At 44.8% G+C, this 24032-nt stretch overlaps 1 protein-coding gene across 4 annotated transcripts; it reads left to right on the forward strand.

Annotated features, from left to right (window-relative positions):
- Positions 1–223: 223 nt before the first annotated feature.
- FAS (Fas cell surface death receptor) lies at positions 224–22704 on the forward strand. 4 transcript variants are annotated; one of them, XM_082721047.1, is made up of 9 exons: positions 224–564; positions 12022–12187; positions 15606–15743; positions 16797–16905; positions 19668–19726; positions 19880–19948; positions 21030–21091; positions 21521–21545; positions 22307–22704. In XM_082721047.1, the coding sequence occupies exons 1-9, from the start codon at positions 535–537 to the stop codon at positions 22591–22593; spliced, it is 945 nt and encodes a 314-aa protein (XP_082577173.1). In that variant the 5' UTR covers positions 224–534; the 3' UTR covers positions 22594–22704. The 4 variants fall into 4 exon arrangements, with proteins under 4 accessions (XP_082577173.1, XP_082577176.1, XP_082577174.1 ...); XM_082721048.1 differs by lacking the exon at positions 21521–21545 and having other exon boundaries at positions 225–564; positions 21030–21095; positions 22286–22704; XM_082721049.1 differs by lacking the exon at positions 19880–19948 and having other exon boundaries at positions 227–564.
- Positions 22705–24032: the final 1328 nt, after the last annotated feature.

The following is a 24032-nucleotide window of genomic DNA, read 5'->3' on the forward strand; positions in this document are numbered from 1 at the left end:
GCCACAGCTCGCGAGCTCAGCGGGGCAGGTCTTCCCGCGACGTTCCCAGCGAGCGGCCCAGGCGCCGGCTGGAGGGGCGTCCCGCAATAGTCCCAGGGTGTCCGAAGGTCATCCAACTGCTCCCGGGGTCCTCACCTGAACCCCGCCTGCCAGCCGCCCGCGGAAACGCCTCCGCACGGGGAATGCCCGTTTGTGCAACGAAGCCTGGCCGCCCCCCCCCCACCCCTGTTCTCCGACCCCGCGCCCTTCTGCGCCGTCCCAGGGCGCACCTTCCGCCGCTCCCCCCGCCCCGGGCGCTCCCCGGCCGGGCTTCCCCCTGCGTCCCGGCCCCGGGGCCCACCCGCGGAGCCCTCGCAGGTGCCCAGAGACTTCCGGGGAGCGGGAAGAGAGGCCGGGGCGGGCCGCGCGGGGAGCTCACTCCCAGGCCGGCGGGTCTAGGGAGGGGCCACGCGGCTGTCGCTCCTCCCGGGGCAGGTGGCAGGCGGCGTTCGCAGACGCAGAGGCGCTGGCCCTCCGGCGGAGCGCTCCGCAGCCATGTGGGGGACCTGGGTCGTCCCGTGTCTGGTGAGTCGGCGCCCGCTAGGCGCGGGCGGGCACCGCGCCTGGGGCGGCGGGCGGGCGGCGGGCCGGCACCGGTCTGCGCGGCTTCTCCCGGCCCGCGGAGTCAGAGAGCCGCTCCCTCCCGACGCCCCTCCCCGGGGACCGCTGTGCGGGGCGCGGACCGGGCCGGGAGAGGAGGGGGTCTTTGGGAGCCGAGCGGCGTGTCCGGCCGCCCGGCGGCCCCGGGGCGGTGGGTGTCCGCGGCCGGGGGCGGGAAGGGGGTGCACCGAACCCCGCGGGGACCTAGCCCGCGCGCTCCGCGGCCGCTCCGCAGCGCACACTTTGCCCTCGCTCTCAGATCTAGGGAAGAAAGCGGCCCCCGCTCGGTGGGGAAAACTTGAGGCTTGAGGCCAAACCCTTTCTTTCTCGAAAAAGTTATGCGGGGGCTGACTGCGTCCCTGGAGGCTTGTTTACCTTCTTACCATCACTCAGAAAAAGAAACTTGTTTTTGTTTCCCTTCCGGGAATACTTCTCCTTAAGACTGTAAGTCACGGTCTCAGGTTTGTCTCTTTTCTCTTCTCCTCCTCTCCTCTTCTCGCTTCTCCCCTCCCCCCCACTCCCGTCCGGTCCCGTCCTGTCCTCGCCCTTCCTTTTCTTCTTGCAGTCTTCCTCGCTTGCACCCCCTTGGTGGCTTCTGTTCCCAGGACGCGGGGGAATCCGGACCCCGCGGCTGGAGCGGTGGTACCTGCTCCCGGCGCGCACGCCCCCCGCGCGCCTGCACTTAACTTGGAAGCCTGGGCCGCAGCCCTCACTTTGGGAGAGTCCCTAGCGCAGGCTGCCGGCTTGGTGGCCAGTCCAAGAGACTCAGGTCATCTGCGGCGAGCCGAAATCCCCGAAAGTCCCAGGATTTTCATTTTATTGGGACTGACCCCAAGTTCCGAGCGCCATGATGGGACGGTGTATCAATGCCACGTCAGGCAGATGTCACAGCAGCCACAGGGTGAAGGAGATGTCTTCTTCACTTCCATTTCACAGATAGCTAAATGGAGGCCAGAAAGCCCCAGTAGATGAGTCAAGGTCATACAGCTACTGTAAGTGGCAGAGCTGGGACTTGGCCAAAGTCCAGGCCAGTTTGTTGTTGGCACCTGGTTTCCAGACTGCACCAAAAGTTGAAAGGAAAAAGGCAGTGTCTGGAACCATCTTATGATTGGGGGAGAAAAACAAAACAAAACCTCACTGGCTCTTTTGGAAGTAATGTGCAATATTTGGGTTCCTTTAGAAACTCTTAGAGAAAACTTAATATTCAAAATCGTACTATTTGTATTGCTCTGACCATGCTCTTTTTTTCCTGCCGGTAACCACTGCATTATTGCAGTGTTGGTTGCTTTGGAAAATCTCTCTTAGTTCTTGGGACAGCAGTACTAGTAAGTGCAGCAAAATTATCAAAGCCCAGAGGGAGTTACACTTGTTTAACCTAGCATCTTTGCCAGAGAGTGTATTTAAAGCACGAAGGACACTTTGTTTCTCTGAAGCAATGCATACACACGCGTGTGTATATATTTATTATATACACTTATTATAACATCTATAATAAATATTTGTGTATTATGTTTACATATAACATATGGCTTAGGAGATTAAGAAATTTAAGATTGATTAAATGAAATTTATAAATGCAGACAAATAATTCTGAAAAAATCTGACATAACCCTGTCCCTTAGATAACCACTGTCTATATTTTATAATGTATATTCCATTTTGCCCCTCTAAACATGACTCTTCAGTTTGGTTACACAAAATCTTGCCTTGCACCCGCCACTTGCCCAATAGCACACCTGTATTCTTAAAGAAAGTTCCAGGCTGTCTGTCGTGTCATCTGGTGTGTCTCCCGCAAACACGTGCTTCTGTGCCTTTGCACTTAGCAGTGCTTACTTAGTAGTAGCAAGAAGATTCAAGTGTGGGTGGGATTGCTAATTACATGGAACACAGAAGCGGATTTTGTTTGACCATGAATGGGCTATGAGTAGATGGAAAGGAGCTGCCTCATTCTCTCTTGTCCTCTTTGTTGCCCTGGTGCCCTTGTCACTGTTGCTGCCTATCCTCTCTTCTCTTTGTGGTTCTCTTCTTCCTGCCCCCCGGGGCGGTCCTTTTTCCTCTCCTCTAGTTTCTAGCTGTTGTGTCTATGATGTCTACAAGAAATACGTTTGAAATCCCCAAGCAATTCACAGATGTCGAAGGAGACTTTGAAAACGAGTCAGGCTTGATATAGACGTTTGTATAAGAAATAGCTGTAGGCATTGCTTCCTTCCTTCCTCTTTCTTCCTTCCTTCCTTCCTTTCTAGCACATGGCTCTGATAGGATTTTATTTGTATCGATGTGGTCTGTGGTGAGGCAGTCAGTTCTACATACTCAATTTTTTCTACATTTCTTAGAACAGTTGTCTTCAAACTACGGTCAAGGGAAAGGAGAGGGCATTTGAAAAGAAACCAGTGTATTTCTAAAGAATTCTCTGGAAATTTTTCAATGGAAAAATAAAGAATAGTTTATTTCTAATTTAATCATTTTCCTTAAACCGGAGTCAGAAACGTGAAATGGGTTTTTTTTTTTCTTAAAATGAGTTTTACTTATATCACAAAAGACTTGAAAAGTTTTTAGAATGAAACAAAAATACGAAATGTAATTTAAAACAATGACAACCTGGAGGGGAAAATGCCAATTTATAAGCAATGGCAAGATGGGGAGGCAGAAATGAAATTGACACACGGAGTCCCGCAGAGCCACTGTGAGACTGTAGGAAGCCTCCTCTTGTCCATCTCTGACAAAGAGGTTTTATTTCTTGCCCTAAGTTTAGAGGGGGAGGGATGAAAAAGTGAGAGAGAGGCAACGGGGCCTCAGGATTTGGATGTAAGACTCTGGGACACCAGGCAAGTAATTTACTTGTAAATAGCTCTTGCAATGGAAAGGAATCCCTCTGAAGGGTTCTAGAATGCTAAAGGAAAACCAGGTGACTCTAATACCACAAGCAGAAAAATAGCCAATGATTTAAGAGATGTTTAAAAACCTGAATAAGGAAATCCCCCACTTGAAAACCCCTAGTGAGCAAAGTGCCTCTTGGTAAATTCTCTTAGGTCCCAAAAGTCCCTCACTGAGCACATGTTTTGTAATAGGTACTGAAGACTATTACCTTAGGATGAAGAATAATAAAAGGGCACACTTAAATAGTGGATCCAGAAATAAAAAGCAAGTCGAAACCAAATTTAGGACAGTGAATCTCTTTCTTCTCTTTAAAGAGATAGGTAGAGAGAAACGGACTAGATGATGTGAAATAAAAAATGATTGAAAAAAGTAGTCTTTCCTTATTTTGTCACTTAAAACAAGCATTTTTGCTTGTTTTGTGGCCTCTTAGTTTTGTCTATACCTGTACGTAATTGCATGTTTGTTCAATGCTGTTTGTAGTCTGCTTTCTGTCACTTCTTTGGGACACAATTTTTATCTTATAATTTTTATTGGATGCATTTACAGGGAGGGTATTTATTCAATGAACTAGCATTTCTATTATTCTTATCATTTATTATTTTATTTCTTTTCTTAGTAATCTATTATTTTATTTTATTTTATTAAGATTTTATTTATTTACTTGAAGGACAGAGCTCACAAGCAGGCAGAGAGAGAGAGGGGGAAGCAGGCTTCCCGCTGAGCAGAGAGCCCGATGTGGGGCTTGATCCCAGGACCCTAGGGTCATGACCTGAGCCGAAGGCAGAGGCCTTAACCCACTGAGTCACCCAGGTGCCTGGTAATCTATTATTTTAAAGAAACCATTTCTAATTGTACAGGAATCTGCCTACATATATCTTATTACAAAAAAAAAAAAAAAGCTATTTGTAGAACCATTGTTAGTATCTCAGTCCATAGTTTGTATTCTTTTTGCTATCTAGGTGTTTCTATTCACAAAAGCAGGAAAACAACATTTAATCACCTAGAAAGTCCTTTTCATTTCCTTTTTGCTTTAAAAGGAGAAATAAAGAAACTTTAGCTTCTTTTGTTTGTTTGTTTTTTGGTTTGTTTTTTTTTTTTAGAGATTTTATTTATTTATTTGACAGAGAGAGATCACAAGTAGGCACAGAAGCAGGCAGAGGGGGAGAGAGAGGAGGAAGCAGGCTCCCTGCTGAGCAGAGAGCCCAATGCGGGGCTCGATTCCAGGACCTTGAGATCATGACCTGAGCCAAAGGCAGAGGCATAACCCCCTGAGCCACCCAGGCACCCTGCAACTTTAGCTTCTTAAGCAGCTGTATTCCTACCACCAATTATTTCTCTTGAACTCAGTCTTAAACAGGAACAAATAATTGAATCTACTAGCCAACCTCTATTTTCTTTGATATGAGATATCAGTAGTAAAGCTCCAATTAGAAAGGAACTGATCATTGGAGTGAAAGCTCCACCTTCACCAGAAGGAAATGAGCTGGTTCTCCCCTTTGATCTCTGCTCACTTCTTGTTTTGGTATGGACTTCGGTGCAACCAAGCCACTACCATCGTGGGTGTTTAGAAACAGCGGTCTATGTTGGACCACTGGCCCGAGTTCCACAAAGTGTAAGGATGATAATGAATTTACTGTGGATTTAGGCATTTTGAGCAAGGCCAGCCTTATAAATTAGCAGATCTGACTGCAGCTCCCCAAGCAGATGCCCTCAGCCCAGAGAGGCTGGCAAGCCTACTGGAGGTTTTGTTAAGCTGCAAACTGGGCAGACTAGTGAAGAATAAACTTGGTCATGGAGTCATTAGTGACAGACTGTCATTTGGTCAAGTCGTGCAAGAGTCCAGATGTACTCACATCTGTGTTCTGGGAGGCCATAAAAATACAAGATGTGAGAAACATCGAAACTTGATTTTGGAGGGCAGAGGTCTTAGAAGAGAGAGAAAATACATACTCAGAGCATTTGCCCCTTGCTGATGACTGAGCTTTGGTTTTTAGCCATCCTCACAAGAGAATCCTTGGCCAAAGTAGACTGTTTTTCAGATGGGTGTCTTAACAGATTTAGGCCTGATTTCAAACACTGAGCAGACACTGCCCTAGACTGTAGGTTTTTTGTTTCATTTTTAGCCTGCATGGTATTGACACATACAGTAAATATATATATATATATGTAATACTATTTTTAATATTGGTTGCCACCTAAATGTTGGAGGATTTTGGTTTCTCTTGAAAAATGGAAAACCTAGGACCACTGGCCACATGGCCCCCACTCCCCTGCCCTTTGGTCCAGGTGGCTCTCTCCATTTCCACAAAGCTGTCCTCCCCTATTGCCTATGACATGTGGACACCTCATTCCTGTGCTACTTCTTTGGTCCTTCCGGGGCAGTTATGGACTCTAGGCTCTAGTTTAGAACTTGGGGGCCCTCCCATTATCTGTTTCCTCCACCAAAGAGGACTTCTCTTCCTTCAGGCCAATTTTTGGGAAGGTTCATTACTTCTCCATGAGAAGTCAACTTCTGATTTGCTAGTGCGGACCCCAGAGGCTGTTGGTCTGTTAACCTCTTCGGCTTCTCACATGTAAATACAGTGGTCTGGTGCCCTCAGATCTTCCTGGAGCTCGGTTGTCTCCAGTTGTGTTGAGCATCTCCAGAATTGGGAACTTGCTGAAGATGATCTCAGAGACCCTGATTCCATGTCTGCGGTGGGACCTACACTACTTTTTTTTTTAATGCATCACCCCATGAATCTGAGGTCTACCACAGTTTTGAAGACTATTTTTCTCACTCTAGCATTAAACTCAAAATCTAATCCCAGGTAGAATTTTCTAGATTCCCACGTTTTCTTTTATGTATTGCTTGATAACTCAGAGGTTTAGCCAGTCCCTTATGCCCACTGCCTCAGCTCTCTCTTTCTCTCCTGGTCTCCCCAGAAACTGGCCTTGAGAAAGAAAGAAGACACTCCAGGCATAAGCTTCTCATGCGTATTTTTACTTACATGTTTTGAAAAAATAAGGAGGAATAGACTCTTCACTCATCTCTTTCATGTAGAAATTTTTTTTAAATTTCTCTGTATTTCAGTGTTTCAATGATGGACCTACTACAGAAGGTCGCTACTATTTCCTTATATCTTACACCAATATACAAGAGATGTCTTTCATAGTTGGAAATGGCCTTTTTAGAATTTCTTTCTTCTCATGTGTTCTAAATAACTGAGCGTCCGAACAGCAAGCAAGCAGAGTTAGTCAGCTGAGTGTCATTTCTTGGGCCATTAATGTCCTCAGCAGCAGAGGACAGAGCTTGATCTTGAAATAATTCACTGACTCTTCAGGCATCTGTTAGTCATTCTTGCCATTCTTGCATTTTTCATTGCCTCGTATCTTCTTTTTTTTTTTTTTTTTTAACTTGCTGCTTTTAAAAAATTATTTTCCTGTTTGCTTCGAGCTTCACTAAGAACAGGAAAAAAAAAAAGTGATTTTTTTTTTTTTAAACTTCCTTTTCATATCTTAGCTCATCTCTCAGGGCCATCGATTCTTGTAATCCGAAGGTATTCTCAGTTTCTTCCAACAGTTCGCTTAATTCAGGCACTGAGATGTTACTGTATTTGAAACTGTCGTGTGAGATCTCCAGTGGTGTGAGTCTGGGCAATGGGTAGACAGCTCGTCAACTCAGGGTGAGGTACGGGGTGGGAGGCGGTCTTCAATTTCTGGGTCTGGCTCTGCCGGCTTCATTTCTTGTATTGAGTGCCCTGGTTGGCTTTGAAAAATGGTCCATCCATGATGCAGATAACTAATGAATGCCCAGTTATTCTCTTAATTCCTCATCCACTGATACAGGGGACAAACTCTCCTGTAGGCCCGTCACTGAGTTTCAAAGGGAGTCAGTGCCAAGATTCTAGTCTAGGAAGACTTAGGGTTTCTATTTGTACATTTCGGACCCCCATTCCCGCAAGAGACTGCTGTCCCAGCGGGCGTCATGGCCATTCTTAGAAACTCAGCACCCCGAGTTTCTAAGTTCCTTCCCTGAGGAAAGGAAGTGTAAACCCCACTTCTTTCCCAGCTGCAGACCAGGGGTGCAAACTGTCTGCCTCTCTCCCATGCCAGCCAGAACCCCAGCCTTGAGGGGCCCTGCTACAGCCTTCTTACACTGAGACTGTCTTCTGGTTCTCAGAGAGTTCCTGCTGGACCCTCCTCCCCAATCCAAAATACGCATTTGTTTTGAAGATTTTTTTTTTTAAGACATTTTACTTATTTACTTGACATAGAGAGAGAGAGAGCACAAGCAGGGGGAGAAGCAGGCAGAAGGAGAGGGAGAAGCAGGCTTCCTGCTGAGCAGAGAGCCCAACATGGGGCTTGACCCCAGGACCCTGGGATCATGACCTGAGCGGAAGTCAAACACTTAACCGACTGAGCCAGCCAGGCGCTCCTGAAGGTTCTTTGTATAATTAATACTTGGGTATTTTGTCAACAGTTATCTTTCTGAAAACAAATTGAGTTGTTGGTGCCCCTAAATGGAGTAGAAATAATTAGGAAGCTGATTTACAAACCTAAAACAGAGGCCAGGTCTGGGTCAGAGGTGCCGGCTTTCCCCCGGCCTCTCCTCACTGTGGATTATTGGACAGGTTGTTTCCCATACTCTGTGCTCAGCTTCCTCAACTGTAAAATAAGACAGTAAGAATTCCTCATGCAGAGGCTTCTTGAAACTACCACGAGAAGACATATATTAAGAAATTTTGTTAACAGGCCTGTCATAGGTCCTGGGGGAAAGGGAAAACCGCCCTCCAGGGACTGGAGCTCTCACTTCACATTTTCTTTCTTTCTTCTTCTTCTTCTTCTTTTTTTTTAAGATTTAATTTACTTGTTTGACAGACAGAGGTCACAAGTAGGCAGAGAGGTAGGCAGAGGGGGGCGGGGAAGCAGGCTCCCAGCTGAGCAGAGAGCCCAATGCGATGCAGGGCTCAATCCCAGGACCCTGGGATCATGACCTGAGCCGAAGGCAGAGGCTTTAACCCACTGAGCCTCCTAGGTGCCCCTCACTTCACATTTTCATGGATGAGTCAGGAGAGAGAGAGAGGCGCATTTTCTAGATTTGCAGAAAACATGAACTTCCTGTAGATAACGAAAGACCTAAGACAGTCCATTTTCTGAAATCTGTCTTGCCACTGAACAGGTGCGTATGGTCCCCTTGCTCTGACATTCCAGGAGTCCACGAGACTGCGGCATCTAGGGGTAAAGGTTTGCCATATAATCCCGCCATGACTTCCATCGGCAAAAGCCTGATGACTTGTGTGGCTCAGGAGACGGAGATCTTTATTTATCTTCACACCTAGTTGCTAACGATGGTTTTGCTGAGGACGTGAGGCTGTCCCTCATCTTGATCAGGCCGAGTTCCTCTGGGTATGACCCACTAGGACAGCTCTTTCCTGAAAGCCAGCTCTTACCCACATTTCATTCACCACAGTGAGCACACACCCTCTCATTCCGTGGCCTTCCCGGACCACGCTTTCTAACACAGCCCTACCCCACCCTTCAAACTCTCCATGTCCCCCAAGCTTGCTTCATTGCTTTACACAGCACGAATCCCTCCCTGGCAGAGGCCCTGTTTCTCTGGTGATTCATCTCCCTGCATGTGATGCTTCATTTCTCGTGTCCTTGTGACTCAGACGTGAGTTCAGACGTCCACTCCAACCTTACCCTGGATGTTTTGTGAAGGTGTTTTTTGGTTTTGGTTTTGTTTTCTGCCACTGTCGGTTTTTGACGAGTTGACATTTCAGGTGGTAGACTCTGAGTAAAGCAGATCCCCTTCCCAATGCGGGTGGGTTTCATCCAGTCGGTCGATGGCCTAACAGCATAGAGACTGTGGTCCCCTGAGGAAGAGGAAGTTCTGCCTCCAAATCACCTTTGGACTTGAACTGTGATTCTCTGTGACTTTCCAGCCTGGTGGCCTACCGGATCAGATTTGGGACTTGCTTTTGGTCTCTGGAGAACCCTAACATACCTCACTAACATATAAACCCTATGAGAGCAGAGTTTTTAATCTGTTCACTGGGTTGTTTCCAGCTACGTGTCTGGCACCTAGTAGGTGCCCAACAAAGTATTCATTCAATTCATTAATATTCCCAGCAGAATCATCAATCTAGGTTTCTCTGACTTTTTTCATCTTTAGGATGATGGAGATATAAAACTTCTTATTCCTCATTTGTTTCCCATTTGGTGATCACGTGACTTAGTTAATTCACATTTTCCAGGGCATTCACTTTATCCATTTTCTGACCTTTTCAGCTCTTCTGAAAATAAGTTCTCTGAGCAGTCAGATCATTTTGCCCTTTGTGGGTTTCCTGCCTTGTCACAGTCAAAACGCAGTTACTGCCTGGACGGTTTGGTTTAATCTTTGCATATTGCAAACTTGAGTTAATGCAATGATTAAAAAGCAAATACAAGCTCTTGGGAGCAGTGCTGGCCTCATCTTGGGCAGCAGCTCCCACATGCTCTTTGAACCAGCTTTCTTTCTCCTACTTGAAGACAGTTTTTGATGCTGAACTAAGTAAGAAACGTTTCCAGAAATTCAGCTCTGTGACCCAGCCGTGATCAGACACGAGCCGAGCTGCATGCTGGTGTCTGCCCTTTGAGGCCAGTGGTGGTCCTGACTTGCAGTATTCTGCCCCACGCTTCGAATTCCTCAAATCCTGGACGGAATTTGGATGGTGGATCTTGATTCCCACTGAGAAACTTCAAAACGAAAACAAAATGAGGGAGGGCATACATTTGCTTTAGACGGCTTGAGAAAGTTGACATATGTGGAGTTTTCCAGAAATAGCATCCATGTCACGACCCATAAATGTGAAATGTGCTGCTGTCCTGAGCGCTTATCAGCTAAGAGAGGAATTGTGGACCTGCCTGTGATATTGTCTCAGGAATCCTGGATGGAATTAGAATACGAAGGAGGAAGGAGGCTAGGGCCCCCCGGGGCCATAGGACACACACACACACACACACACACACACACACACAGGATTGGGCATCAACTATCAGTGCTTTTCACTGGTCACTTTTGGCCTGCTCAATCCCTATCAATCGCTTCTGAATTTAAGCTTGTACTGGTTTCTTCAATTTCTGGTGAGACACCAGAATCTAAAGAGGAGAGCTCGTGATATCTCCCTGTGAACCCCCCTTCACAGCATTGGGGGCGGCTAACAGTAGGAAAGAACTGCTTCTACTCAGTCGGGTTGCTTAGGTTCAGTTTTCCATTATCCGTTGCAAACAAGACTCACTGGTCTCTTCCAATTGGGGAGAGATTTTTTTTTTTAAGATTATCCCCAAATGCTTCCATACATCTTGGAGGGCTCATTTTTCTAAAGAATTCTAGTCTATAACTCATGAGATAATTCTGAGACAATATCACTTAGACCAACAGACTTTCACCTTCAGAAGCAAGGAAGCCCAAATAGATTAAAGATTGGTTCTCCACTAAAAGAAGTTCATTTTGGGCGTCTGGGTGGCTCTGTGGGTTAAGCCGCTGCCTTCGGCTCAGGTCATGATCTCAGGGTCCAGGGATTGATTCCCGCATTGGGATCTCTGCTCAGCAGGGAGCCTGCTTCCCTCTCTCTCTCTCTCTCTCTGCCTGCCTCTCTGTCTACTTGTGATCTCTGTCTGTCAAATAAACAAATAAAATCTTTTTAAAAAATAAATAAATAAAAGAAGTTCTTTTTTTTTTTTTTTCCCCCTGAGCAAAGGTGAAGAAAATTCCATGAGATACATTGTATGGTTGGTGAACCAGACAGGAGTTCATCAAAATTGTTTATTCTGTGGTTATGTATAAAGAGACAAGAAATAGAACATGCTATAAACTAAGAACCAGGCTTGGGAGAAATTATCACTTTTTATCTTCAAGATAGAAAGTGCCATCATCACCTCCAGGTCAGGCAATGAGGCCACTTGGTTCTATAATTTGCCTAAAGTCAGCGAGCTGACAGTAGAGCTGGGATTCATGCTGCCATCGTTTTGAAATTTCATGGTTTTTTTCCTACTTGACTATGTTGTTCCTCACTAGAACTTCATGACGATAACAATAATAGCAATTAATAAATTAATAATGATACCGTTTACTGGACATCTATTTATTATGTGCCAGAAATCACGCTAAGAGCTTTCAGTGCATTGAATGAGCACAACAAACCATGAAGAGGAAATGATTTCCACTTTACAGATAAAACAGTGGAGAGACAGAAAATTTAAGTGACTTCACAAACCACAGCGACAAGGCTGGTAGGTGAGAGCCACGTTTCGCTTTCGAGCCCACAGCCCTGGCTCCCACTATCCATGATGCTGTTTCCAGAGTAGTTTGGACCATCCCTTTTCCAGAGATGTGCAAGTAGAAGGATGGAGCCCCCCTATCCCATGCATTTAGTCTCTGCAGCCTCAGACATAGCCCCTTGGAGCAACTTACACCTGTGGTCCAAGTTGTCTAATTGGGAAGGAAGTCAGTAACTTTCTTCTCATGCTTTTCCTTAACAGGTATTTACTTCCATTGCTGGACCATGGCCTAAAGCTGTCAGTGCTCAAGCAACTGCTGTCAACTCCAAGGCATTGAGATTTCGTAAGGACATTACCATAAGGGAGACCGGGTGCTGGGAAGATCAGCATGGTGAGAAGAGAGTCTGCTGTCGGCCATGTCCTGCCGGTATGTTCCACCCAACAGCCTACAATTAGCTTGACAATCAGGATGAGGAGGAGCAAACAGTGATAATGGAGAGAACGGTTCACAGTGCTTGCTTCTCCCGCATTGTAGCATTACTGGGAAGAAAAAACCACCAGGAAATTACTTTCTGGAGACTACCTGAGTTCAGCTTTACCCTGCTTGTTGGGGAGAGGAGGAAATGGAATTTGCAAATGACATGTGCCCGTGAAGGGAGAGAATTTCTCTCTTAAACTCCATTTTTGAGGAGGGAAAAAAAAAAAAAAAAGATTCCTTTGTGCGTATTAAAGCTTATTGGACGCTCTGAAAGCAAGGGACCTCCCCCGCCTTGAGAGCCGTGTCTAGCCATTCCCTCCCATCAGAAGGTCTCTGAAGCCTGCAAAATACATTTGCATTTTTGCAGCTGAAGCTAGATGAGCTAGAAAAGCAATGGACAGAACCCAGCAAATTTTTAACACCACAGTTTTGAAATGCAAACCCATTTCAGATCGGAAATCCTTCAAACACTAGCCGATTAGAAGCTTTGCAAAATGCAATGGCGCAAACCTTTTTTTCAACGTGGAGTAGAGCTGACTACCGTCTCCTATAGAGATGGTTCCCTTGTTGTGAAGTACGAGAGGAAGACGAAAGGAAGGAGCATGTGGGTCGCTGTGGATGAACAGAGAGCCAGGAGGGACTGTCCGTAGTAGGTTTGGTGGTGAGCATGGCAGGCTTCTAGCATTCCCACAGCTGAACAGGCTTAGACCCTGTTTATAAAGATTCTACCAGTCTCCTTTGGCCTCCTGTCCAGCTTTTAATAACCCTCATGGAAAATCTCCCTATAATCCAACCCATTTATACTTAAGCCTATTTGCATTTACTTTCTCCAAAAGGGAATAGACAATGGCTTTCTGGCCTTCTAATGTCTTGCCAAGCATCATCTATCTGCCCTAGGACTTGAGGTCTTTTGTCCTATTTTTAAAACCTTAAAATGCAAATTCAAACAAAGATAATATGCTTTGCCCTTCAGACGGTCAAGGACTTTTGTCTGTTTGCTTTTCTTCTGTTTTGCTTTGTTTTATTTTCCCCAGAAGAAGTGCTTTCAACCCTGGGGGGTCTGCTTTGGAAAGTATAACTGGAAGGTAAATTGTTACAGTCTTTTAAGAAAGAAATTCCAATATGTGGGTTGGAAACTTGGAAATGTTCATGCCTCCTGAAGTAGTAATAAATTGACGGGGAGAATGTCTTTAAAAATAGTCAAAGGAAAATACTGTATGCGTGATGTTCCATTGTGACACTCAGTGATGGGGGATCGGTTAAGCACATTTTGGAGTGTTCAAAAGTTGAATATCTCCATCTGTTATGTCACATTTTCTCATATATTTCTGACATAAGTCTCAATGTAGAAATTCCCTGAAGGATTTTTTTTTTTTTTTTTAAAGAAAGAAGGAGAGCAGGTGGAGGGAGAGAGAGAATCTCAAGCAGGCTCCACGCCCAGCAGGGAGCCCACAACAGGGCTCCATCTTACAACCCTGAGATCATGACCTGAGCCCAAACCAAGTGTCACATGCTTAAACGCCTGAGCCACCCCAGGTGCCCCCTGCAAGGGATTTCTTTTTCTTTTCTTTTCTTTTTTTTTAAGATTTTATTTATTTATTTGACAGCCAGAGATCACAAGTAGGCAGAAAGGCAGGCAGACAGAGAGAGGGAACTTGTGATTTTGGCTCAAGTCAGGATCTTGGGATCGAGTCCTACCTCGGGCTCTGTGCTCAGCAGGGAGTCTGCTTGAGACTCTCTCTCTCTCCTTCTCTGCCCCTGCCCTGCTCACTCTTTCTTTAATAATAATTTTTTTAAAAAGGAATTAAAAAGCAAAAGAAAATAACCATATATTTTGATAAATACTTGATACATTGACGTTGCACACTTGGGAGGAGAGAAAACCCTGTTTACTCTCATTTCATAGACATTGTGCTAGACTTTGTTCTGCAAAGTAATTCATTAAGGGGGCCAGTTCGTTTAGAAACCAGTATAATACCACTGGCTAGCCAACAAAATTGTACTTTGTTTTTATTATTTATTTATTTATTTATTTATATATTTATATATTTAAAGATCTTATTTATTTATTTGACAGAAAGAAATCACAAGTAGACGGAGAGGCAGGCAGAGAGAGAGAGAGAGGGAAGCAGGCTCCCCGCTGAGCAGAGATCCTGATGCGGAACTCGATCCCAGGACCCTGAGATCATGACCTGAGCCGAAGGCAGCAGCTTAACCCACTGAGCCACCCAGGTGCCCCCAAAATTGTACTTTGGCTCGGTGTCCTTAAACACTGCTATAATGTTACACAGCCCCCATGCTCAATTATGTTCGGTATTTGAATTTGGTTCTGGGTTTTCACAACTTACTTTGTGCTTTTGACACACTATCACCTTTGCTGACTACAGTATCACATCTGTTTCAGTTTTATCACTTGCTTATGTCATATTTTGTTTTCTCGGAAAGAATGCAACGAGGTTGTTAAGAAAGTCATGTACCCAGGAGAGAGCGTAAATTGTTTTTGCCCATGCCCACACGTGTGGGTCAATTCTTTTCAGTTAGTTACACCATAAATAATGAGAGCCACGAGACTGGCTTTCCTCTTTGATTTCCCTTCATATCTTCTGTCTCTTTCTTCTTCGTCCTCTCTCGCCTTGCCCTAATCCAGTTTCCCCAAGGCACTTACCACTGTTTGACATCATACACTGATCTGGGCATGACCTGCTTCTTCCCCAGCAACTTGAAGCCCTTGCAGACCTAGGCTTTGTCTTCCTTCCTATAGGATCTCTGTGCCCTAGAAAATGCCTGACACACACTAGACATTTAATAAACCCTTTCTAAATCAATGAATTTTCAGTAGAAAGCATTGTTGCCTACAGCTTACGAACACCAATCCAGTGCCTCGCTTTGATTAGTGAAGTGAATGTGAATATTATTTACAATCGTGTGGATTACAATAAACCATCTTATGATAAAAGTTGGCATTTATGTTCACACCTTCCCATCAAAACATGCTCTGTCCCTTAAAATCAAAGGAATAGAAAGAGGAATGAATACAAACCCTTGCCTCCTTGCAAACCAAGTTGCTAGACGCATTTCTACCAACACATTTGGTCGTTCTAACCCTTTAAAAGATATGTATTCCTATTGCTAATCATCCGATGTCTGTAGTCATATTCTTTGAGTCACTCTCTGAGCTTTTGTCTTGGAAGACTTTCTGTCTGGCGACATGACTTCTACACCAGCCTTCTCTCCCACTGTATTTCTTTATCATTAGTCTGACCGTCCTGACTCCCGTTTCTTTGCCATCCCCACGTATCTCCCACGCTGTTGCCTGTCGCTTGTGTTCCTCGTGTTCCAACGCTTGCCGTGTTTTTTTCTGGGGCAGGCACACGGAAGGAGGGTGACTGCAAATCTGCGGGGGGCGAGTCAAAATGTGTGCCCTGCCAGGACGGGGAGGAGTACATGGAAGAGAAGCATTTTTCGGATAAATGCAGAAGATGTCGAATTTGTGATGGAGAGCATGGTAAGCATCTTAAAAATCAATCCAAAATACTGGTGTGGTACTCCAAATAGAGCCATTTATAATACAGTCTGAAATGGGACAACTTTCTCGGCTACTCTGGGCTGGGTTGGCATGGAGGAAGGGACAGGATGGAGCTGGCTGGAGCGAAGCAGGATAGGGAACTGCGCTCATCACCAGTCTAGACATTTCTGGGTCAAATCTAGGCATTTCTCCCAAGATGACTGAATATGAACCTGGTGAATAGGGTTCATCAGCTGTAATCAAAATTGGCGGAGATTTTTTTTTTCCCCACCATGATCGGTGCCCTTGTTATAGCCAGCAAGAGCTCAGAAGCCTTCTGATACAAGGACAGAGCAATCCAAGTGGTAGGTGGGGTGCTTCCCCTCTCCCTGCTTTGGAGATTGGTTTTCTCCTGATCATTCCAACTGGGGGCCTGAATTTTTATGCAGGTCCTCTATTGTGAGAGCCCAGATTCAAATGTAACAGAAACACTCCCAGTGTCATGTGATATCAAGAAATGTCTGGACATGAAATTTTCTTTCTGCTCTGACTGACTAGCTCCAGAGTAGGGTCTGATATTCTGCTTTTTTTTTTTTTTTTTAAGATTTTGTTCATTTATTTGAGAGAGAGAGCAGGCATGAGTTGGAGGAGTGCAGAGGGAGAAAGAAAAGATACTCCCCACTGAGCAGGAAGGCCAGTGCAGGGCTTGATTCCAGAGCCCTAAGATCATGATCCCAGCCGATGTCAGATGCTTCAACAAGGTGCCACTGATATTCTGCATTTCTAATAGGCTTCTGACTGAGGCTAAGGCTGCTGGTCCACCAGCCATGCAGCCAGGCTCTAGAGGAACAGGGGAACTCTTTAAGCAGAAGTGGGGTTGTGTTGGCTGCTGGACTGTCTGTCCACTTAAAACTCTGCTGGGATCTCTGATTTGGCATGTGAAGGCTCCCCACATTGCAAAAAGTGTGCTGATGGAAGCAGGAGATCTCAAAACCTCAGGCAGCCCCTCCTCACGAGCTGCGAGAATTAATAGTCTGCAAACTGGTTTTCTAGGGTTGGAAGTGGAGAGAAACTGTACCCGGAGCCAGAACACCAAGTGCAGATGTAAACCAAACTTTTTTTGTAACATCCCTGGATGCGAACATTGTACCCCATGCACTACGTAAGTTTTCATCTTTCTTTGATCACGGTGCTAGATACACCTGGACAGACCACGTCTTCCCAGGGGGAAGCAACGCTGGTTGAGAGTCCAGAATTTGGGTTCTAGTCTTACTTTGCCTCTGAGCTGCTAGATAACTAGACGTCCAGTCTCCAAACGTTTATCGAACACCTCCTATGTGCTTGAAACTGCGCGCTGCTGAAGTTACAAGCAAGCCCCATTCCTGGCATCAAGGGTCCCAGGCGAGAGGCAGAGAGAGAGTCAAGAAAAGCAATGGTTATGGGGACAAGAACCAGAAAAGACATGTGTCAGGCTGTTACGAGTTCTACAGAGAACCTTCCAGCCCTGCCCAACGGGGTGGGTGAAGGTAGGACACATGGTGGGAGTCTTGAGACAGGAAAGAAAGAACATTCCCAGGTGTGCCAACATGGACAGGACATTTCAGGTAGCAGAGGAGCATCTGCGGAAAGACAGATGGCCACTCCAGAGAGCAGAGTACCCGGCTGGAGGGTAGCAAGAAGCACCCAGGGCCAGACCACGAAGGGCCATGCCTGTTACACAGAAGAGCTTGGTTTGGACTCAAAGTTAGAAAACCTGATGGTACATCTCACTTTTCTTCTGATTAGTTGGGTGATTTTGAGCAGGTCACTGAACCTCTCTCTCTGAGCATCCGATCCCTCCGTCAGGGGAAGCAAATGGTATTCACTTCTCATTTCTGTGAAGCATGGACTAGGTGGTGTGTGCTGGAATGTAGCTTTTGCTCTGTAAGATATTGTGTGGTACCAATATAAACATTTAGGATTATAGTCACGTGCCTCTCCTTAAACTTGTATTTTGCCTCAGGAAATGTTTAGGAGTTCACCTAGTTGACTTGAGAAGTAGGGACATGACAGGTTATGTCTTCTATTGACTAGAAATTTAAAATTACCTGCAGTTCACCTAGTCTTTCCCTTCTAGCCCTCCCATGGCTGAGAGTGCCTCGTGATGACGGCAGAAGTGGGGACTGCAGGGGAGGGACGGATGCACTTAAATAATAATGCTTTGGCCCATCAACAGCATGGGTTTGAACTATGTCGGTCCACTTATATGCAATTTCTTTCCACCTATAAGTACAGTACAGCACTGTAAATGTATTTTCTCTTCCTTAGGATTTTATTGTTTTTATTTATTTTTTTTTTTAAAGAGAGAGAGCATGAGCAGGGTGGGGAGGTAAGGGCAGAATGAGAGGGAGAGAGACTCCCAAGCAGGCTCCATGCCCAGCACGGAGCCTAGCATAGGACTCGATCTTCCAACCCTGAGATCGTGACCTAAGCCAAAATCAAGGGTCAGATGTTTCTCTGACTGAGCCACCCAGGTGCCTCTTCCTCGTGATTTTTAAGTAACATTTTCTTTTCTCTAGCTTACTTCATTGAAAGAATACAGTCTAGAATGCATGTAATATACGAAATGTGTTAATCGATTGTTTATGTTATCAGTCAGTCTTCTGATCAACAGCAGGCTGTTAGTAGTTAAGTTTTGAGGGAGTAAAAACTTATACGAGGATATTCAGCTATGCATTGGGGGCATGAGTGCCCCACCCCCCACGAGTCAAGAGTCAACTGTAATAGTAGTTCTAAATACCTCATAATCTCAATTCAATTTTCTTCTCGCCATAACCCTCCTTGGTATTGTAATGTAATCTCCCTGTTATTGAGGAGAAAACAGGATCAGGGTAGTTAAGCGACTCACCCAAGGGCACAGAGTTAAGCAATGGGCTGAACCAGGCTGTCATTCAGTCTGGCAATCTGACCGTCTGAAGGAAATCCCAAGGATTTTCCTCTCGAGGGTCCTGATCACCACTTGTTGGTGAGAGGCGAAACTTCTGAGGGCTGACTGGGTAGGCTTTTTAGGCAGCATCACAGGCAAGGGCTGTTGTCCGGTCATTTTATTGTTCAGTGGGACTGTTTTGAAATAGCAGTTTATGATTTTAAGACCACAATTTACTACCAATTTTAAATCTTTGTCTATTTCATCCTTTCTCCTATTTGTCAATATTTGATTACTTTCCTTTAACTCTTGGTATTTTTTTGTTAAGATTTTATTTATTTAATTGAGAGAGAGAAAGCACAAGCAGGGGAAGGGGCTCAAGGAGAGGGAGAAGCAGGCTCTCTGCTGAGCGCAGAGCCCAGTGTGGGACTCAATCCCAGGACCCCAGGATCATGACCAGAACTGAAGCCAGACGCTTAACTGACTAAGCCACCCAGGTGCCCCAACTCTTGGTATTTTAAAGTATAGTTACTCTTTAGGATATTTTTCATCCAACATCCAAATTATGTTATGAATTTGTACCGGCTTTAGATGCTAATTTGTCAGTATTTGAGGGATGGTGTCTGCTAGAGATGCAAAGATGAATAAAATGGTCCTAGATTTAAAGTGTGTCATTGCAGATGATCAAGGAGTCAGTCTGTCCGGCTTTTTAAATTTCTTCTGTGTTTTCTTAAAGACTTTATTTATTTTGTGAGACACACACACACACACACACACACACACACACACACACATACACAGGCATCCAAGTGGTGGGGGAAGGGGCGCAGGCAGAGAGAGAGAGAGAATCTCAAGCAGACTCCACGCTGAGCATGGGAGCCATATGTGGGGCTCGATCCCACGCCCCTGAGGTCACGACCTAAGCCGAAATCAAGAGTTGAACGCTTAAGCGACTGAGTCACCCAGATGCCCCTGTTAGTTTTTGTTTTCTTTTCTTTCTTTTTTTTTTTTTCTTTTAGGTGTGAACATGGAGTCCTTGAGAATTGCACACCAACCAGCAACACCAAATGTAAAGAAGGTTATTATTCCTTTTTTATGATTACATTCTCCTTTCTCTCATCCCTACTGTAAAATATGAAGAAAAGCCAATCCCTTTCGATTCTTTGAGAGTACTCTGTTTAATCTTAAAGAGGACTTATTTTCATATTCAATGTTCTGTTTCTACCCACAGGAGCCAGCTCCAGCTTTCTGTGGTTTTGTGCCATAATCCCGATTCTAATCGTTGCGCTAATATGTTGGTGTAAGTTCTTACTTTGTCCAAACAACTGCAGATCGAAATAACTTGGGAAGTAGTGATGCATAAGAATTCCCCTCTGTCTCCTCCCCATAAGAAAGCTCATCCCAGGGAGGTGGCCCTGTGATATTGCTAAATTCCCGCCACTAAATGAACCCCGGAGAGCTGATAAGAACAAGACGATATCATCCCTTGACTACTGTTTTTGAGCAATCATTCTGGAGCTCAGAATGGATATTCCCATTCTCCGTATGAACAAGGGTAGGTTTTCACTCCGGCAGCAGCGGAGCCAGTCAGGGATCCGAAGGAATCCTTGCCGGCTCGTAGAGATGGCCCCATAGAGAGCACGAGAAGCAAGGATCTTCCTGGAAAAGACTGCTGGGAACACTTGCTGAATTTGCCTTCTCTGTACCTCCTCGCCCTTGTTCAGTCAGACTCCATGGTTTTTGCCTTTTTACTGTTATTTCTCTACCTTAACTTCAAATACTGTGGCAATAGGGCTTATGCTAGGGTTACTTAGGAAAGTCAACAGGTGAGCCTAAATGGAGCATAACCATGATGAAAAATCCCCAGAAATCACTCCAAAAACACAGAGGGGTGTCAAGTCTTAGTAACTCGGAAGCTTCCAATTTTCCTTCTCTGTTGCAACCCATCACTGTTTCTGCAGACCAAGTGAGGATACTGTAGGGATTTGTGGGTATATGCCCTTGAATTTCTGAACTTTCAGTGCCAACTTTCCATATCCTGGGGCTTCTGAGTCCGGCCGCGGGCACACCCTCCACCCACTGCCCCCAGTTCTATTCTGGTGACAGGAGTAGTGGTGACCATAGGGTAAGACAAAAGCCAGCTTCAGGCTAGGCCAGCGTGTGACCATTGGATGGCTCACTTATAATGGGACATATCTCTAGAAGATTTGACCTCGTGGGGTGGGATTTCAGGACAAGGCTGCTTCTTGGGGTGTTGGTCACTTGAAGTTTCACTGAGTTTCTCCTTCCTTCTCCCACTTCTCTTCGTGTGAGAGTTTGTTCTCCCAGGCTTGCTGTGAGGCTGAGACTGAAGTCTGACAGAAATGTCTTTGATTTTCCAGGGTGGTTGAGAAGGCACCGGAATAAAAAGACTGAAGACCCGGAATCCAAACCCTCAACTACTGTAGGTATCGAAACAAACATCTGCTTTCTTAAGAAAATGGAGAAAGTAGTAATTCGGTTTTTTATTTGCTCCTTGCTTTAAGACCTACATTTCGTGTGAGTGCATGTGCACGGGTTAGAGGGGCGACAAGAATGGACGAAGATTTGGTGTCCCGTTTATAGGAACACGAACAGCCTGAGAATTAATTAACAAAGAGTATGAGAGAGCTAAGTGAATGTTCTTTAATTTCTGGCAAGGCTGGAATTTTGCAGAATAAAAAACTGAATAGGAAAAGCATCCTTAATCACGTCACCTAGCTAATTTTATACATCAAGCTACTGATTGTACTTCCTTCAGTTTTAAGGGAGAATTTGACAATTACATTTAGAAGGTCACAAATATATTTTTATTTATCTTGCTCCTTCCCTCTATTTTTTGGTCTCCCCCCAGGAAATGATGCCAATAAATTGCGCAGGTAAGTCTACTATCACTGTATTTCCCAGGGATGGCTTCCTTGGGAGTTAACAGACCAATTTCAGAATAAAATAATGTTGCTAATTTCAGTGACACGTGAGGTCTTGCTGTTCTTTGAGCTTCTAGCTCACTCTGCTCACTGTCAAGGGTGTATCAGACTGTGTTTGAATGTATAACTAATACTCCTCATTAAGAATAAATCAGGTAGCAATGAAACACTATAGTCTGAGGCTTAAGAGAATTTTCCTTCACAAACAGATATATTGTAGAACTCCCCTGCTTAAATTGATTTCCCTAAACCAAATAAACTCATCTGTAGACTTGGTTATTACTGGTATATTCCTGGCCCCGGTATTTTCAACGATTCTCTACAGTTCTGCTTCTCTTTTCCTGAGAGTCAGAGAGAAGATCTTAAAGTCTTTGCCTGCCTTTTAGGTTTGTGGGTCATGGATCATCAGATCCATGAAGAACATTGGAGGTGATCTTTTCCAACCCTCTTATTTTATAGAAGAGAAAAGAAGATAGAGCTATGTCATAGATCTTGCCCATGTCATGGAGCAAATTACTGGTGACCTAGGAGGGGTTAGGGTTAGAACTTGATGGGGGGGGGCAGTTTCTGTTTTCATTTTCCCCGACCAGTCTTTCAATCTCTAGGACTTAACCAGTATTCTTACTACTATTAGAAAAGAAATAAACATAGTTTTCAGAATTAGAATTTCATTTAGAAAAACAAATCTTCAGAGACCACCTTCTATTTTTCAGACGTCGACCTGAATACATATATAAGTATTATTGCTGAACAAATGAGAATAACTGAAGTCAGAGAATTTGTTCGGAAGAATGGGATCAACGAAGCCAAGATAGATGAGATTAAGAATGATCACCTCCAAGACACAGCAGAACAAAAAGTCCAACTGCTGCGTCATTGGTACCAACTCCACGGGAGGAAAGATGCTTATTACAGTTTACTTAGAGGCCTCAGAAAAGCCCATCTTTGTGAACTAGCAGAGAGAATTCAAGAAATGATCCAGGAGGACAGTACTAGCTAACTTGAAAATGGAAACTTCAAACTATGAAAAGAAAAGATAAACCTTGGCCAAAAGCAAAAAGAATGTAGTATAACTCAGCCCTGAGCAGATACAAGTCGATAGAAAGAAAAATTAGGGTTTTAGCAGCTGTGGACTGTGAACATTGCTTGGCTTTTTATAGCGTGTGTGTTTCATTTGTTAGATTTGTAGAGCTAGTATGTTTGCAGGTTCTGAGGGTCTCAGGATTCTGACCTCAAGGATGTTGGGAAGACAGAAATGGTTCAAAGTAAATTCAGTGTCACATGAAGTGTACAAGTTGTGTGCAAAGGACAGAAGATGAGGAACACACTCTAGTATCTAAGGGAAGGGTGTGGGTATGACCGGCATCGGTGTGTGTGAGTACAAATGTCTGCCGGCAGATTGACTCCATTCCACGAATCAACAGGAGCTGTGACTTTTGGTTGCCATGTATCAATCATTGGAAAGCCCACTTGGTTTCTGCATTAGCTCTCCAGCTCCACGACCGACTCTAGAGGCGGTACTACTTTATTTAATTAAAATCACGTTTCAGACATTTATGATTATGTCTTTTCTGGTGGGGCCTTGCTTTTTGTTTTTGTTTCCCTGTTCTCTAATGACAGCTTAATGTAAACTGTTTATGAATCTCGAATTCTCTCTTGGGTCTCTCTGAAAGTACCTCCTTTGTAAAGTCCTCTCAGTAGTTATATAATTCTCTCCATGGGCTATTCTGGCCAAGAACACCTCTCCCAAATAGCACATAATTATTCGCTGTGGCAGGATACATTACAAAAGGATTATATGTTGGGCCGTGAATGTGCATAAGAAAGTCACTATTTCAAAGGTCAGGTTTTATTGGTAAGAAAGCTAAATGAGGATTTTGAAAAATGTTCTTTCCTGCATACTTTCCATTCTGGCTACTTTATGACCACTGGACTACCTCTCTCTCTTTCTCTCTCTCTCTCTTTCTCTCTCTCTCTCTTTATTTGACAGAGAGAGAGATCACAAGCAGGCAGAAAGAGAGGGGGAAGCAGGCTTCCCGATGAGCAGAGAGCCTGATGTGGGGCTCGATCCCAGGACCCTGAGACCATGACCTGAGCCGAAAGCAGAGGCTTAACCCACTGAGCCACCCAGGCACTCCTCCCTCATTTTTAATTTAAAAAATTTAAAAGATTTTATTTATTTATTTGAGAAAGAGAAAGAGCATCAGTAGGGGGAAGGGCAGAGGGAGAAGGACAATCTGGCTCCCTGCTGAGTGGGGAGCCTATCCTGGGGCTCGATCCCAGGACCCCGAGATCATGACCTGAGCTGAAGTCAGTTGCTTAACTGACTGAGCCACCCAGTTGCCCCAAATTTAATTTTAATAATAGATTCTATTTAACCTATTATTCCTGAAGCATTCTCATTTGAAGGTGTAACCATTATAAAAGTACTAATGAGGT

This window comes from Mustela nivalis (assembly GCF_964662115.1).
Source record: "Mustela nivalis genome assembly, chromosome: 2".
Classification (NCBI taxonomy): domain Eukaryota; kingdom Metazoa; phylum Chordata; class Mammalia; order Carnivora; family Mustelidae; genus Mustela; species Mustela nivalis.

Coding starts and splice junctions, on each gene's coding strand:
- FAS (XM_082721047.1), top strand. CDS start 535: ATGTGGGGGACCTGGGTCGTCCCGTGTCTG. Junction 12,188..15,605: donor CTGTCGGCCATGTCCTGCCG/GTATGTTCCACC, acceptor TTTCTGGGGCAG/GCACACGGAAGGAGGGTGAC. Junction 21,546..22,306: donor GATGCCAATAAATTGCGCAG/GTAAGTCTACTA, acceptor TCTATTTTTCAG/ACGTCGACCTGAATACATAT.